Source organism: Eriocheir sinensis, chromosome 54 (genome assembly GCF_024679095.1).
Source record: "Eriocheir sinensis breed Jianghai 21 chromosome 54, ASM2467909v1, whole genome shotgun sequence".
In the NCBI taxonomy this organism is placed as follows: Eukaryota; Metazoa; Arthropoda; class Malacostraca; order Decapoda; family Varunidae; genus Eriocheir; species Eriocheir sinensis.
Genome location: NC_066562.1, coordinates 9,784,244 through 9,801,309, shown reverse-complemented (window position 1 = coordinate 9,801,309; position 17,066 = coordinate 9,784,244). Strand labels below are relative to the sequence as shown.

General features: G+C 40.3%; 2 protein-coding genes across 6 annotated transcripts in view; one reads left to right on the top strand and one right to left on the bottom strand.

Annotated features, from left to right (window-relative positions):
* The window catches only part of LOC126983740 (putative mediator of RNA polymerase II transcription subunit 26), a 46,892-nt gene extending 42,368 nt beyond the window's left edge, over positions 1–4,524 (bottom strand). The window contains exon 1 of the mRNA XM_050836810.1: positions 4,342–4,524. Coding sequence (XP_050692767.1) covers positions 4,342–4,415 — 74 coding nt within the window. The 5' untranslated portion in view covers positions 4,416–4,524. The remainder of the gene's footprint in view (positions 1–4,341) is intronic.
* Positions 4,525–6,137: 1,613 nt separating this feature from the next.
* On the top strand, positions 6,138–16,056 carry LOC126983739 (FUN14 domain-containing protein 1-like). 5 transcript variants are annotated; one of them, XM_050836806.1, is made up of 7 exons: positions 6,138–6,278; positions 7,544–7,730; positions 8,995–9,097; positions 9,939–10,037; positions 12,549–14,651; positions 14,740–15,307; positions 15,340–16,056. In XM_050836806.1, the coding sequence occupies exons 2-5, from the start codon at positions 7,552–7,554 to the stop codon at positions 12,810–12,812; spliced, it is 645 nt and encodes a 214-aa protein (XP_050692763.1). In that variant the 5' UTR covers positions 6,138–6,278; positions 7,544–7,551; the 3' UTR covers positions 12,813–14,651; positions 14,740–15,307; positions 15,340–16,056. The 5 variants fall into 5 exon arrangements, with proteins under 5 accessions (XP_050692763.1, XP_050692766.1, XP_050692765.1 ...); XM_050836809.1 differs by having other exon boundaries at positions 12,549–15,090; XM_050836808.1 differs by having other exon boundaries at positions 12,549–15,198.
* The last annotated feature ends 1,010 nt before the right edge of the window (positions 16,057–17,066 follow it).

Below are 17,066 nucleotides of genomic sequence, written 5' to 3'. Positions count from 1 at the left end.
GAAAGGAAGGAGAGGTAAGGAAGGGAAGAGAATGGTAGGAAAGGGAAGGGAGAGGGAGAAAAAAGGGAAGGGATAGGTAAGAAGGAAAGGGAGAGGATGAAATAAGGAAAAAAGGGAATGAAGAAGGGCGATTGGAAAGCAAAGCAAGCCAAATCAGCCGGAGGGTTTGTGGATTCGAAAAACTGACATTTCTGGGTGCATATTACTGCTGTTTATTCAGCCATACATAGGCAATTAGTTAACCCAGTAGCAGCGGGGATCATGTTTCTTAATGGTCCCTCTAAGCGAGAAAAATGAGAAAAAATAATCACTCACGCAAACCATTTCATAATATATATCAACGCATTTGTGATCAGTTTATGCATCATCTATTTTTGGGGGTTTAAATCATGGCACAAATTTGGCCCGTCGCTGCTACATGGTAAAGCCACAAATTTGGCCCATTGCTGCTACACGGTAAAGCCACAAATTTGACCCGTCGCTGCTACATGGTAAAGCCACAAATTTGACCCGTCGCTGCTACATGGTAAAGCCACAAATTTGGCCCGTCGCTGCTACATGGTAAAGCCACAAATTTGGCCCGTCGCTGCTACACGGTAAAGCCACAAATTTGGCCCGTCGCTGCTACACGGTAAAGCCACAAATTTGGCCCGTCGCTGCTACATGGTAAAATTAAATTTGGCCACGCTGCTACATGGTAAAGCCACAAATTTGGCCCGTCGCTGCTACACGGTAAAGCCACAAATTTGGCCCGTCGCTGCTACACGGTAAAGCCACAAATTTGGCCCATCAATGCTACTGGGTTAAATAAAAATAACAAGAAAAATCCTCAATGTCCTACCAAAAAGTATATTTAGCACCGTCTTAGGAGAAAAATAGTAAAATAAGATATCAACACATGAAGTTGCTGTATAATTAAGGACGCGGCCACACTGGGAGCGACAAAGCGAGCGAGAGCGAGAAACTTTAATACATAATAACCAACGGAGGTGACCACACTGGCAGCGAGCAGGTAAGCGAGAAAGTGAAGAGAATTAACAATTAACTTTTCTAGCTTTTCTCGTGCGAGGTTGCTTGGTCGGAAGGAGTGACATTACAGACATGCTTCTATACTATTTGCTGTAACTCGACGCATACACTTAATAGGACATTTAGGTTAGCACCATTAAATGCAGCAGTGATTGGAGAACTCAAATATGTTCACTCAATAAAACAGACACTAAATAAATAGTGACGAGTTGAAGTTAAAGAATCGCTTCGTAATGTTTATATCACATTTTACATATAGCTACCATTTGCAGCAACTATGAAATAAAGACTAAAATCTCTCTCTCTCTCTGTGTGGCTGCGGCCTAAGGCGGTCATGAGTATGGTAAAGACATTGAAAACTATGATAGAAGAAAAAAAATTTGATAGAAAAAAATAAAGGACTGAAAAAGAAGATATGGGATAGATAACGATGATGGAGTCAGGATGATATTTTTGCAAGTTAAGGTGAAAAAATATAAATTAGGTAGGTGAACATCAATTTCTATGTAGAGTAAATAGCAATAAGAATAATGCAAAAAAAAAATGAATAAGAAGAACTGAATAAAAATATGAATAACAATAATGCAATAAAAAATAAGAATGAGATAAATAAAACAAAAATAAATAGAATAAAAACCAATAGAGATAAATGAAATAACAGAAACAGGAAAAAATAGGAGAAATAAAGATGGAGGAGAAGCAGATGATAAAAAAATTTGAATAGGGGAAACAAAGAAGAAGAAGAAGAAGAAGAAGAGGATGAAAGAATGAAGGCAAAAGAAGAGAAAAAATAAAAAAAATAGGAAAAATAAAGATGATAAAAACAAGGAAGAAAAACAATAAAATCCTACCATCATAAAACCTCACCCACATCTCTATAATCACAGGCAATAAGAGAGCAAGAAAAAAGACAACCACACAAGGTCTATATTTTTACTTGGCTACTGTGCGAGAAAAAAAAACACACACAAGGTCTATATTTTTACTTGGCTACTGTGCTAGAAAAAAAAAACACACAAGGTCTATATTTTTACTTGGCTACTGTGCTAGAAACTGGAGGAGGGAGGGAGGGAGCGGAAAAAATACTAAAAAATATAATAATAATAATAATAATAATAATAATAATGTAAACCTTGGCTACTGTGGATTTACTGCTACAAATATAAAGAAAAATAAACCTAAAATAAATTGCAAAATAATAAAATGCTAGATAATAAGAAAGAAAATGATGAAGATAGACAGAAGACAGATTTAGGGAAAGGAGATACAGGAGGAGGAGGAGGTATACTATATGATAAAGAGGGGAAGAAAAGAAAGTAAATAAAAATAATAATAAATAAAGACAGAACTACAGAAAGTAGAAGGAAAGATAAAATAACCGATGAAGGAAGGAAATGAATGGGAATGAAAAGATGAAAAATGTACAAGATAATAAAAAAAAATAGAAGGGGGAAGGAAAAGAGAAGTAAAAAGATAAAAATAAATAAAGACGGAACTACAGAAATTAGAAGGAAAGAAGAGATAAAACACATGATGAAGGAGGAAAATAAGGGAATGAAAAAATGAAAAAGATACAAAATAATAAAAAAATAGAAGGGGGGAGGAAAAGAGAAGTAAAAAGATAAAAATAAATAAAGAAGGAACTACAGAAATTAGAAGAAAAGATAAAATATATGATGAAGAAGGGAAGTGAATGGGAATGAAAAGAAAGAAAAAGGTAGAAAATAATGAAAGAAATAGATAAAATGCATAATAAAAGATGGAGGGGAAAAATCTAAATAATAATAATAATAATAATAATAATAATAATAATAATAACAATAATAATAATAATGTAAACCTTGGCTCTTGTGGATCTACTGTTACATGTATGAAGAAAAGTATAACTAGATAAACAGGAATTAAAAAATAACCCAGGAATGAGAAATATTAAAATGATATTGATAAATGAAATAAAAAAGGAAAATTGTGAGAAGACAAGAAAAAGAAAACAATATGGAACAGAAATAATAAAAAAGGAGAGAGATGGAAGAGGCAAAATAAATGATAAAAGAGGAAAGTACAGGAGAAAGAAGAAATGAAAGAAAATACAAATAAAATGATGCAGAAAAAAAAGAAAAGGTAAGTAAATGATAACAGAGGGAAGGAGGTGAAGGGAAAAGAAGGGAAAATAAAATACAGGTAATAAAAGAAAACAAGGAAAAAAATATAAATAATAATAAAACATGAAAAAAATAAAAAATACAGAAATAATGATAAAAAATAAAATAGACCAGGATGTGATTTTTCAACAGGATGGAAAATAAAATAAAATGCTGCAGAAAATTTAAAGAAAAGAAAGAATGAAAAGATTGAAGGACGAGGATGAAGGAAAATGAAGGATAATAAATAATAAAAATATGAAAAGAAAAATGAGATAAAAGGGAAGAGATAAAATACTTGATAAACAAAAGGGAAGAAAAGAAATAATAATAATAATAAAAATAATAATAACAATAATAATAATAATAGTAATAATAATAGATAAAAAATGGAGGAAAGATAAAAAAAAATACATATTAAAAGTAAGTAAATTAATGCAGAAAATAAATAATAAAAAATAAAGAAAAATAAAACCAGGGAAATTAAAATAAATATCAGTAGAGAGAGAGAGAGAGAGAGAGAGAGAGAGAGAGAGAGAGAGAGAGAAACAATTTGAAAAGGACAAGAAAGGGAAGAAAAGGGAGAGAAACTAACCCTTTTTTTCTCTCCTTTCCTCCCTTTTTCCTCCATTCCCTTACTACACTGGGAGGTAAAGAAGGGAGAGAAAAGGGAGATAATAGGGAGAATAGGGTGAGGGAGAGGAGGAAAGGGAGAGAGAAGGGAGAGGGAAGGAAGAGAAGAGGGAGAGGAAATGGAGAAGAGGGAGAGAGAAGTTGGCGTACGTGTGAGAGAGAGAGAGAGAGAGAGAGAGAGAGAGAGAGAGAGAGAGAAGGAAGACATGGAGAGAAGAGGAAGACATGGAGAGAAAATACCAGAGAGAGAGAGAGAGAGAGAGAGAGAGAGAGAGAGAGAGAGAGAGAGAGAGGTGAGTGGGCAGTGAGAGAGCCAAGCCGAGAGAGAGAGAGAGAGAGAGAGAGAGAGAGAGAGAGAGAGAGAGAGGAAGGAAGGAGGAAACCGACTCTCAGCATTCAAACGTGCCACCAACAAACAAACACACACACAAACACACGCACACACGCACAAACACACACAAAAACAAAACAAAAACAAGACAAAAAAAGGAGAAAGAGAGATAGAGAAGGAGAAAAACACAAACACAGAATGCCTTACCTATCCAGTTCCGACAAGACTTGCAGTTCCTGAGGGGTCAAATTCACCTCCTCAGTCGCCTCCATTATCTCCATTATGCACTTTATTATCCACGCACGCACTAACGCACTCACAAGCTAAAGCCCATGTGGGGGAGGGGCGGCAGCTAGGAGGGCCCCGTCATCACCCCGGCGCGGCCAGGAACACTCTGGCTGCCCGATGCTCCTCCGGGACTCCACCAACGTTGCCAGATTGTCGTTCTCAGCCTCATATTTACCGACTTCCGAACCAAAAACTGTCTCCTGGGCCACAATAACGAGATGCACTTATAATTATCGTTAAAACAGTTAATTCCTGATGCTTCTTGGCCGTAGTTATGCGTCAGAAATGGGTAAATACGATGCTCGGAGTACGACAATCTGGCAACGGTCTCCGGGACTCCACCAATGTTGCCAGATTGTCGTTCACAGCTTCTCATTTTTCCCGTCTTCAGCCTAAAAATCGTCTCACCATCTAAACAAATGATAGCTATTTATATTTACTGCTAGAGGTGTTAATTATACAGGGTTTTGTGCAGTCGTTATGCGTTAGAAATAGGTAAATCATAGTTTAGTGAGTACGATACCGTGGCATCCGTGGACAGCACCATTGCTAGATTGGTATCCACTGAGTCTCCTATTTACCGGCTTCTGACGCTTAACTATCCACAAAACACATCTGAAATTAACTATTCTAATGATAACTATAAATCAATCTCGCTTTTGTGGCCCAGGAGAGTTTTTAGGTTAGAAATTGATATATACAAGAAGCTGGGTAGGGGAGTCTGGCACCATTGCTTGAGACGGCAGCATTGCCAGACCGCCATCTTCAGGCTCTCATATATACCGATTTCATGCCCCAAAACCGTCTCATGGGCCCCGATAACCAGATTTATTCATAGTTATCGTTTAAATGGTTAATTATCAGTGTTTTTATGCAATAGTCATGGATCAGACACCGAAAAATACACTATGCTGGGAGCGATCATCTGGTAACATTGTCTGGAGCCATGCAGGGATAGGGTCTTGTCCGTCCATTGCCACATACCTCAAGATTAGCGACTTTTATTACGTTTTTCATTTATTATTCCACCTGGTTTTGTGTTTTTGGTCGTGTTTGGTAAGGTTTTAGTAATATTTAAGGGATTTCTGTTTGGTATCGTTAAGTCTTTGGGTGTTTTTCAAAATTTGGTGTCTTGTTATGCAGGCTGGCAACTATATCGCATTTTTTTTTATACTTTATTTTATCGGCAATGCATTTTTCTGTTTGGCTTGACCGGGGAGTAATATTAAGGATTTTTCCTCTACTTTTCATCCATTGCTTCAGATCGTCGCGCCCGGTACAGAGAAATACGGGAGAGGTGTTTAAATAGGGTGACATCGACTGGCTGGGTCTCGCTTCCCGCACATCCCTTCGCAGCCATGTTGACCTTCCAAGGGTTCATGGCTCTTATTTCAACCATGACTTTTAACTCTTCACAAAATACGATGCAGACGTGAATACAGCCACACAATCACGCCATACACAAACCCATACCTCTTAGAAAACTCAAATATAGATGGCGAACAATTATAATGCGGTTAGAGTATATAATCAAGCTATTTAAGAACTCCAAACCTCACACCTATAACACTTTACAGAACGCCAACACAGGCACTAGATAAGGTTACACACATCTAAATCACCCTTAAAGCATCTAATATTAATCCCAGAGGCTGTTAATGAGCTCTAGGTTAGTAATTAAGGCGATAAATGAGATCTGGTAATAGTATAGGAACCTCCCTGACTCACTCCTTCCTGGGCCATCACGGCGGACGGACTTCTACCTCCTTCTGTGCCTACGAGTTACCTATCCCCCACAGGAGCTATTTCTTGCCCCTGGGACGCCGTACGGGGACTAAATCAACCCTGGGAGACCTGTAAGGACGATTAATATATGGAGACAATGGTTATTTACACTGTTGCTAAGTGGATATACCTGTCCTTGGGGTTATATGTTGAAATACGAGGTTTTATCACAACGTATTTGATATTTTTATGATGTTGATGTATTATTTATTGATTTTGTATTATTAAGTGATGAAATATGGGTTTAATGGGTGTATATACTGTTGGTAAGTGTATATATGTGTGTGCTGTTCAAGGTTAGGCTGTGATATCGGACTTTCTCGGGCTATTTATTTTATTTTTGTTTGATTTTAAGTGTCATGTGTTTTCTGGACTTATAGAAAAGGTGTTGGTATGAGGGCTGTGTGTGTGTGTGTGTGTGTGTGTGTGTGTGTGTGTGTGTGTGTGTCTCAGTACGCGTGTGTGTGTGTGTGTTTTAAGGATAATGTAATATATGTCATTTTTTTTTTTTTTACAACAAAGGAGGCAGCTCAAGGGCACACAAAAAAGAAAACATTAATAAAAAAGCATTATTACATTATTCCTGATATCTTTAGTGTCTAGTGTCCTGGTCTGCCTATCTCCACATGGTTCAAAATAATGGCTTTGTATTAACCACATGATTTAGCTGCGATAGTCCATTTTGAGGATAATATTAAGAAGTACATTGTTTTTTTATTATGGAAATCACTAGTTTTTGAATTACTGTCATTTATATTCTCTATCTCCCTTCCTTCCTTTGCATCCTTAAGACTATACCCTCCCTTATCAATTTTACACTCCCTTAGGCCATGGGAATGTTCTCATCTCCCTTCTTTCCCTTGCACCCTTAAAACTATAACCTCCCTTAGGCTGTAGCAATATTCTCATCTCCCTTCCTTCCCTTGCACCCTTAAGACTATAACCTCCCTTAGGCTGTAGCAATATCCTCATCTCCCTTCCCTTGCACCCTTAAAACTATAACCTCCCTTAGGCTGTAGCAATATCCTCATCTCCCTTCCTTCCCTTGCACCCTTAAAACTATGATCTCCCTTAGGCTGTAGCAATATCCTCATCTCCCTTCCTTCCCTTGCACCCTTAAAACTATAATCTCCCTTAGGCTGTAGCAATATCCTCATCTCCCTTCTTTCCCTTGCACCCTTAAAACTACAACACCCCCCCTTACCTCATACCCCCTTCTTTCCTTTGCACCCTTAAAACTATAATCTCCCTTAGGCCGTACCAATATTCTCATCTCCCTTCTTTCCCTTGCACCCTTAAAACTACAACACCCCCATAACCCCCTTCCCCCCCTTAGGCCGTGGCATGGGGGGCGCTGGGGGGGCCAAGGTGAGGTCAACGGCGGACGAGGGCATAGAGGAGTTTGAGGTCCTGGACGTGCGAGGGACAGCTGCCAACACCATGTCCTGGCTCCAGCGATTCATGCAAGACCTGGCAAGGGAACCCGTGGCCAAGCAGGTGGCTGTGGGGGGCGCCTCGGGATGGTGAGTGGGGGGGGAGGGGGGGAGAGAAAGGAGGGGGGAAAGGGAGTGAGAGGGAGGAGAGAAAGAAAGAGGGAGGGAGAGAGAGAAAGGGGGAATTGGAGTGAAAGAATAGAGGGAGGGAAAAGGAGTGAAAGAAAGAAAGGAAGTGAAAGAATAGAGGGAGGAAGGAAAGGGAGTTAGAGAAAGAGGAAGGGAAGGAAAGGGAGTGAAAGAAAGAGGGAGGGCGTGAAAAACAGAGGGAGGGAAGGAAAGGGAGTGAAAGAATAGAGGGAGGAAGGAAAGGGAGGTAGAGAAAGAGGAAGGGAAGGAAAGGGAGTGAAAGAAAGAGGGAGAGAGGGAAGGAAAGGGAGTGAAAGAATAGAGGGAGGAAGGGAAGGAAAGGGAGTGAAAGAAAGAGGGAGGGAAGGAAAGGGAGTGAAAGAAAGAGGGAGGGAAGGAAGGAAAGGGAGTGAAAGAATAGAGGGAGGAAGGAAAGGGAGGTAGAGAAAGAGGAAGGGAAGGAAAGGGAGTGAAAGAAAGAGGGAGGGAGGGAAGGAAAGGGAGTGAAAGAATAGAGGGAGGAAGGAAAGGGAGGTAGAGAAAGAGGAAGGGAAGGAAAGGGAGTGAAAGAAAGAGGGAGGGAGGGAAGGAAAGGGAGTGAAAGAATAGAGGGAGGAAGGAAAGGGAGTTAGAGAAAGAGGGAGGGAAGGAAAGGGAGTGAAAGAAAGAGGGAAGTAAAGGGAGGGAATGAGAGAAAGAGAAAGATGCATTATTTAGCCTATTAATTCTCCCTCTCATTCTCTCTCAGTCTTTCCTTCCTCCTAGTTACCATACGCTACCAATTCCCATACCTTTCTTTTCCTTACCATAACGTACCTGTATTTCCCTATTAATTTAACAGGGAGGGACACAGCTCGAGGGCACCAAAACAAACATATAACTAACAAAATAAAAATAAATCAAATAAAACTAACAAAATCGTAAATAAAAACTAATAAAACTCTACCGAAATCGACCTCTGTTTTGGCTACTCTTTACTCTTGTGGGAGCGGCGAGAAGCGGGCTTTTTTTTTTTTTTTTTACTTTTTTTTTTTTTGCCCTTAAGCCGCATCCTTTCACGCAAAACAACAACAACAACAACAACCTTCCCCTCTTAACCTGCCCCCCACACAAGTCATTCAATCAGTCAGTCCATCAGTCTCTCTCTTTCACACTGACCCCTTAACCTAACCTAACATGACCTATTAATTTTACCTTACTAACGCGCTTACCTTTGTCTCGTTAGGGTGGTGGGCTACCTGTCCATGAAGGTGGGCAAGGTGGCGGCGACGGTGGTGGGCGGCAGTCTGTTGGTCATGCAGTTGGCGGCACACAAGGGGTATATTAAGGTGGGTGGGGTGCACTCTCTCTCTCTCTCTCTCTCTCTTGTTTGCTATCTCATCTCATTTCTCTCTCAGTTTGCTTGCTCTCTTTTTCATTCCTCTCTCTCTCTCACTGTCTCTCTCTCTCTCTCTCTCTCTCTCTCTCTGCTCTCTTTTCATTCTCTCTCTCTCTCTCTCTCTCTCTCTCTCTCTCTCTCTCTCTCTCTCTCTCTCTCTCTCTCTCTCAGCTAACAGTACTTCATGTTTTTTTTTTCATATTAAGTTTAATTGAATATTTTTGAACTTTTTTCTGTTGGTCAGTGAAAAAAATAATCCTGCCAGCCAATCAGTCAGCCAGTCAGTCTCACCATCACACTGACTCCCTTGACCTAACCTAACACTAATATGACCTAATCTGACCTAACCTAACATGACCTAATCTAAAGTGACCTTATCTAACATGATCTAACCTAACATGACCTAATCTAACATAACAATCTGAATTGACCTAACCTAAAATGACCTAAAATGACCTAATCTAACATGCCCTAACCTAACATGACCTAACCTAAGTTGCCTTAACCCGGTAGCAGCGACGGGCCAAATTTGTGGCTTTACCGTGTAGCAGCGACGGGCCAAATTTGTGGCTTTACCGTGTAGCAGCGACGGGCCAAATTTGTGCCATGATATAAACCCCCAAAATAGATGATGCGTAATCTGATCACAAATACTTTGATATATATATTATGAAATGGTTTGTGTGAGGGGTGATTTTTTCTCGCTTGGGGGGACCATTAAGAAACATGATCCCCGCTGCTACCGGGCCTAACATGACCTGAGCTGACCTAACTTGACCTCCATGCCTCAGGTGGACTGGAACCGGGTGAACCGTGACCTGGAGGAGAAAGCGAAGAAGCTCAAACGCGAGGTGGAATCGAGCGTCAACCCCAGCAGGGTGTCCGAGGAGGTGTGTGTTCGTGCGTTTGTGTTGTGCTTGCTTGCCTGTGTTAGTGTGCGTGTGTGTGTGTGTTTTGCGTTTATTTTATCTATTATTATTATTATTATTATTATTATTATTATTATTATTATTATTATTATCATCATCATTATCTTATTTTTAATCCCCATCCTGTAAAATGTAATGCAATTTTCATTTATTTGTTCCTCTGATTCTCTCTGTCTTCCCTTCTTTCTCTATTATTATTATTATTATTATTATTATTTTGCATTAATTTCTGGTCATATTTTGCCCATTGACAGCTAAAGAGTTCCCCAGGTTGTGTTGTCCACCCCTGTTTCCCCTCTGTGCGCCCCTGTTATATAGCTTCTCTCTGTGTTTCCCTGTTATTCTGTTCCCTAGCATGTCTGTTATATTTATTTTTTCCCCTTGTGTTAGTGTATTTAAGTTCCCCCTGTCCTCCCTCCCTTGTGAACGCCTGCCGCTGGAGTGTGAGACATGTTAGGTTAGTTTTGTTCTGTTGTTTTACTCCCCCTCCCCTCCCCTCCCTCCCTAATGCCTGCCTGCTAGCTAGAGTTTTGTTCCTCCTTCTTCTGCTCAATTTTTCCCCTCTCGTCTCAGTTAGTTTTGTTCCATCTTCCTTGTTTTATCTTAGTTTTCCCTGTTTTTATGTTAGTTTTCCTTGTTTTTATGTTAGTTTTCCTTGTTTTTATGTTAGTTTTCCCTGTTTTTATGTTAGTTTTCCTTGTTTTTATGTTAGTTTTCCCTGTTTTTATCTTAGTTTTCCCTGATTTTATGTTAATTTACCCTGTTTTATTTTAGTTTTCCCTGTTTTGTTAGTTTTCCCTGTTTTTATGTTAGTTTTCCCTGTTTTATTTTAGTTTTCCCTGTTTTTATGTTAGTTTTCCCTGTTTTTATATTAGTTTTCCGTTTTTATCTTAGTTTTCCCTGTTTTGTGTTAGTTTTCCCTGTTTTTATATTAGTTTTCCCTGTTTTATGTTAGTTTTCCCTGTTTTTATGTTAGTTTTCCCTGTTTTTATTTTAGTGTACCCTGTTTTTATCTTAGTTTTCCCTGTTTTTATCTTAGTTTTCCCTGTTTTTATGTTAGATTTCCCTGTTTTTATGTTAGTTTGCCCTGTTTTTATGTTAGTTTACCCTGTTTTAGTTTAGTTTTCCCTGTTTTTATTTTAGTTTTCCCTGTTTTTATGTTAGTTTACCCTGTTTTAGTTTAGTTTTCCCTGTTATTATGTAATTTTCCCTGTTTTCATATAGTTTTCCCTGTCGTATTTAGCATTTCTCCTCCCTGTGTTATAAGTTCAGTTCCCCCTTGTGCCCGCCTGCCGCTGGAGTGTAAGAGGTCTGTGTTTTTCAGGTGCGACGGTTCATGAGAACATAGTATTGGCCACAAGCTTTGGTGGAGGAGTGCTGTTGGGCATTGCCTCCTCCTAGGGACCCTTGCTGTAAGTGTTCTTGGCTTTTTATGTTAATGCTTTTTTTTTATATAAACTGTAGTTGGTTCACCCGAGTCCAAGCTTAACAGCAAAATTAGCGTAGATGATTTGATTTTGAGCATGTGAGGCAAGGCGGCCCTTCACCATACTTAACCTGGTAATAGCGACGGGTCAAATTTGTGGCTTTACCATGTACCAGCGACGGGTGAAATTTGTGGCTTTACCGTGTAGCAGCGACGGGTGAAATTTGTGGCTTTACCGTGTAGCAGCGACGGGTGAAATTTGTGGCTTTACCGTGTAGCAGCGACGGTGAATTTTTGTGGCCAAATTTTACCATAGATATAACCAAATATAATGATGCATAAACTGATCACAAATGCGTTGATAAATATTATGAAATGGTTTGCGTGAGTGATGATTTTTTTCTCATTATTCTCGCTTAGAGGGACCTTTAACCCGGTAGCTGCGGGGATCATGTTTCTTAAAGGCCCCTCTAAGCGAGAAAAATGAGAAAAAATCATCACTCACGCAAACCATTTCATAATATATATATCAATGCATTTGTGATCAGTTTATGCATCATCTATTTAGGGGGTTTATATCATGGCACAAATTTGGCCCATCGCTGGTACACGGAAAAGCCACAGATTTGGCCCGTCGCTGCTACCGGGTTAAGAAACATGATCCCTGCAGCTACCGGGTTAAGAAACATGATCCCCGCAGCTACCGGGTTAAGAAACATGATCCCTGCAGCTACCGGGTTAAGAAACATGATCCCCGCAGCTACCGGGTTAAGAAACATGATCCCCGCAGCTACCGGGTTAACGATGCCTAACGAGCTAACACACACCTTGTCACACCTGGCCAGGCGAGGCGCTCTAGCAAACTTGTATTTATTGTTATATATATATTATTTTGCCTGTTTGTGGCCTTGCGTTGTGTTGCTTCAGTTTTATTTCCTGCAGTTTATATTTTCTGCTGCAACTGTTATTATTTTTTTTTATGTCTATACGATTATACGATAGTTACCTCTCTCACCACCTCCCCCTGTCCCCCTACTCCCCCCCAGGCCCCACTACAAGACGCCGCGCGCCGACTGGACCGCACGCTGGAGAAGGCGGCGGACAGGCTGGAGCGGCGGCTGGGGCGGGCGGAGGACCAGGTGGACGGGTGGCTGGGGCGGAAGATGGCCTCCGCCCGCCGCCTGTACCGCCGCCACGTGCTGGGGGACACGAGCCGCCTCAGTGTGGACGAGATGTACGCACTCAACATGTACATCGTGGCCTTCACCGCCGGCACCATGCTGGGCGTCGGCACCGCCAAGATGATCTAGGCCCAGGCAGCGCAATGCTTCCTTTGTTCTTGTAGTGATAGGTGAGGCAAGGCTGGGAGAGATATTAAGGATAGCATTACTCTGTACAGCCTCAGCCCTGTCCACACTACCTGGCAGTGCCCGATGGGCAAACACTGTTGCCAAATGCTGTTCCAATACACACGTTTCGATGGTGGGCAGCAGACAAGAGTGAGGATGATGTCATGAGCGTGGGAACCACAGGCAAACCATCCAAGTGCCCTTGACAGCCTGGCCACACCATCAAGGAGTGCCTGGCAGACTTTGCCCATTGAGTGTACAGTCTGCTGGGCACTGCCCAATATTGTGGAGCCTGCCGGAAACTGCTCCATCTGGTATCACTACTCACCCAGCATTGCCCGCCGAGAACTGCTCCTTGGTGTGGGCGGGGCCTTAGGGAACACTGGGGCTCGATTCTTCCTTCCTTCTGATGAGGCAAATGACATTTTTTGTATATTAGCATTTTCTTATTATTATTTTTTCTTTTCTTTTCCTCACCATAGTAAAAAGATAGTGAGGGCATGTTTTCTCTCTCTTGAAGATGGTGTTATGGTGTTAAGCCTGCCGCCGCCGCCGCCGCCGCCGCCTCAGGTTTTCAGTACATTTCATAACACTGTCTGCTCCCGCACTGTACCTTAATTCATCATTTTTCATTCACTGTGATTATCGTGCGAGTGTGCCTGTCCGCGCCGCACACACTCACAGATCTGCCGTAATTGTTTGAGGTGAACGCCAGTTGATTGTGTTCATTAGATTCTGTTAGTTGTTCACCTTGATTGAGTTTGTGTTGCTGGCTTGACCGCTCCTTAGGCTCTGTGTCTCTGGAATTGCTTGACAAGGAAAAAGTATATCTCTGCAGGCAAGGCCATTTTTGCCCAGATAAAACAATACTATATGTAGTTGACCCACAGTTAGCTATTCCAGGGATGACAGCAAACCATAGATACATACATACTCAGTGATTTTCTTGTCTCCTTGCAGTAGGAATATATAACTAGGTTTGTGTTTCTAGTTTTCCGTGCTGGTTTGTCTTGTAATTCAACCCACACACACACACACTTAACCCCTTCAATCCGGCGATGCTGACGTCGGCGTCCGATGGGCATCCGACATCATCACCAGTAGTCCTCTTCTGAACCTCTTAATCTTCTTCCATTTCCTCTTAATTCTCTTTTAAACTCATTAAGAGGAATTCAGAGGAGGATTGAAAGGTTTAGAAGGACTAATCCTCTTCCATTTCCTCTCGACCCTTTCCATACTGTGACGCCAACCTCTGCGTCACGTATGGAAAGGGTTAACAAGACAAAAGTAAACGGTATATATTTTTTCCATAGTGATTTTCTTGTCCTTGTGTGTTCGCCCCTCGATCTCTAGACGCCTCATATGATACTGTAGAGGTAGCAGTCTTAGTATGCTTTGTTTTCAACGCATATTCTTGTGTATTTCAGCTCATAGTAATCATGGAGAGTTAAAACAATACATAACGATCTTTTCATACACTTTCTTCTCCCTCCGCGGGATTTGAGTATAATATCGGAAATTCTGAGGACATTTCCGCATCAAGCTCAAGTTCTAATGCCTGAAATTCTGAAGACATTTCCGCATCAAGCTCAAGTTCTAATGCTGGAAATTCTTAAGAGATATTTCTGCAGCTTACTGTCCACCTTAACATAGATATTTTTTTGCATATCATTTTCTTTTTATTATTATCTTTTTTTTTTCTTTTCCTCACCATAGTAAAAAGGAAGTGAGGTAATTTTTTTTTTTTTAACATATCATTTTCTTATTTTTTTTTCCTCACCATAGTAAAAAGATAGTGAGGTCATTTTCCCCATTTTTTTTAACATATCATTTTCTTATTTTTTTTTCCTCACCATAGTAAAAAGATAGTGAGGTCATTTTCAGTGAGGTCATTTTCCCCATTTTTTTTTACATTATCATTTTCTCATCTTCACGTAACTCCAACATTATATTTCTATGCGCACGACCCACTCTACCGATCTGTTATGTATATTTGTGTATGTATATTTGCCTTGTGTGTGTGTATATACCTAGGTCAGTATTAAAATGAGTTAACAAAACTGTAAATCATTCTTGCATGCACATTTAATTACACTGGATTTGAATAAGTTATGCATAAATGATTCTATTCTGTTGTGTAAGAAAGACCTATGTTTGTGAGAGGAGATAGAAGGGATAGAATTAGACTTTTAAATCACTATAGAATTATTAGAGAGATAGGGAAGGGAGGAATGTCTTTGTAGGGAAGGGAGGAAGGGAGAGAGAGAATAGGGAGGGAAGAAGGAATGGTTTTATAGGGAAGGGAGGAAGGGAGAGAGAGAATAGGGAGGGAAGAAGGAATGGTTTTGTAGGGAAGGGAGGAAGGGAGAGAGAGAATAGGGAGGGAAGAAGGAATGGTTTTGTAGGGAAGGGAGGAAGGGAGAGAGAGAATAGGGAGGGAAGGCAGGAATGTCTTTGTAGGGAAGGGAGGAAGGGAGAGAGAGAATAGGGAGGGAAGGGAGGAAGGGAGAGAGAGAATAGGGAGGGAAGAAGGAATGGTTTTGAAGGAAAGAAGAAACATTCAATATCTCTCATTTCTGAAGCCAAAAGTCTATGATTCTACGCCCAAACAAAAAGAGTAATTTAAAACAAAAATTCATGGTGCCTTTCTAAAATTTACGCCCTTAAGAAAACTCCAAAATCATCACTTATCACCACACACCCTCGCCGCGACAGACTATCCCATGTAGGGCGGTCCACTCACTTAATACTCGGCCCGTAAGACAGAGTGAAGGCTCATAACACAACAGCTCCTACCAAAGCCTTGTCAAACTATCACTAGGCTCACAACACTACCCATGGAAATACTAACACAACACAGCCTCTACCAAAGCCTTGTCAAACTATCACTAGGCTCACAACACTACCCATGGAAATACTAACACAAAACAGCCCCTACCAAAGCCTTGTCAAACTATCACTAGGCTCACAACACTACCCATGGAAATACTAACACAAAACAGCCCCTACCAAAGCCTTGTCAAACTATCACTAGGCTCACAACACTACCCATGGAAATACTAACAACACCAGCCTCTACCAAAGCCTTGTCAAACTATTAGGGCATAAAAATTTCCGTAAGAGAGAGTGGAGGTGTGTCCTTACCTAGTGGATAATGTACTAGTCTGTGATTGTTTTATATACAGTAAAGATACGCATGACTCGAGTGGAGTTTTCCTTTGACCCTCGGAAGTTGTGTTAAAGACATATATAAGACAAGAAGAGAAAGAAGGAAATAAAAAGTGAAGGAATGAAAGCATATGTATGTGTAAATATATGTATAAATAAATAAGATAAATTCACCCTTAGAAAAAAAATATATATCAATCAATAAACTTACATCTCTACCTGTTCCCTTGTTACCTCACGCCTAGAACTCATCCATGTAATCCTCCTCCTCCTCATTCTCCTTCTCTTTCCTCCTTTTTCTTCTCTTTCCTCCTCCTCTGTCTCCTCTTCCCTCCTACTCTTTCATCCTCGCTCTTCTCATTTTCCTCCTGTTTGTCCTCTCTGTCCTCAAATTCACCTGAGCACACGAGGACCCAATCAACAGGTACGGCCAACACCACCTGACTCTATATCTTTATTACTGCGTTTTCGGTACAAATTATAAACTCTAAATAAAGTTGAAAGTATAAACGAGAAAAACACACAACAAAACAGTAACAAGTATAGACGACATGACCACACACCTGAGTTTATCTGTTGACCCTTGTGTGGTTGGAGTTACAGGTGAGGAAGGGTAGTTAATTAAGCACCTGGTGAAGGGAAGCACGCACGCACGCACACACACACACACACACACCTTCCCATTATACGAGACTGTCATGATTATCCGCACTAATAATAATAATAATAATATCGCATAAGAGTAACATTGCACATCACATTGTTAGTATTGCTGGATTTTATGAATGGGAAGATAGTCACCATTTCTTCTACTACTACTACTACTACTACTACTACTACTACTACTAACTATTGGAATGTTATGAACTAATTAACAGAGAACATGCCTTAAAAATACTACAACATAATTACTTACTTACTTACTTAACTTATTTACTTACACATATATATATAAAAAAAACTTAACAGTACAAAATCGTTTAACAAGAATTTTACAGCGTTCAAATTTTTCATTTTTTCCGCTCGCGACAAAAAGTAAACCTGAAC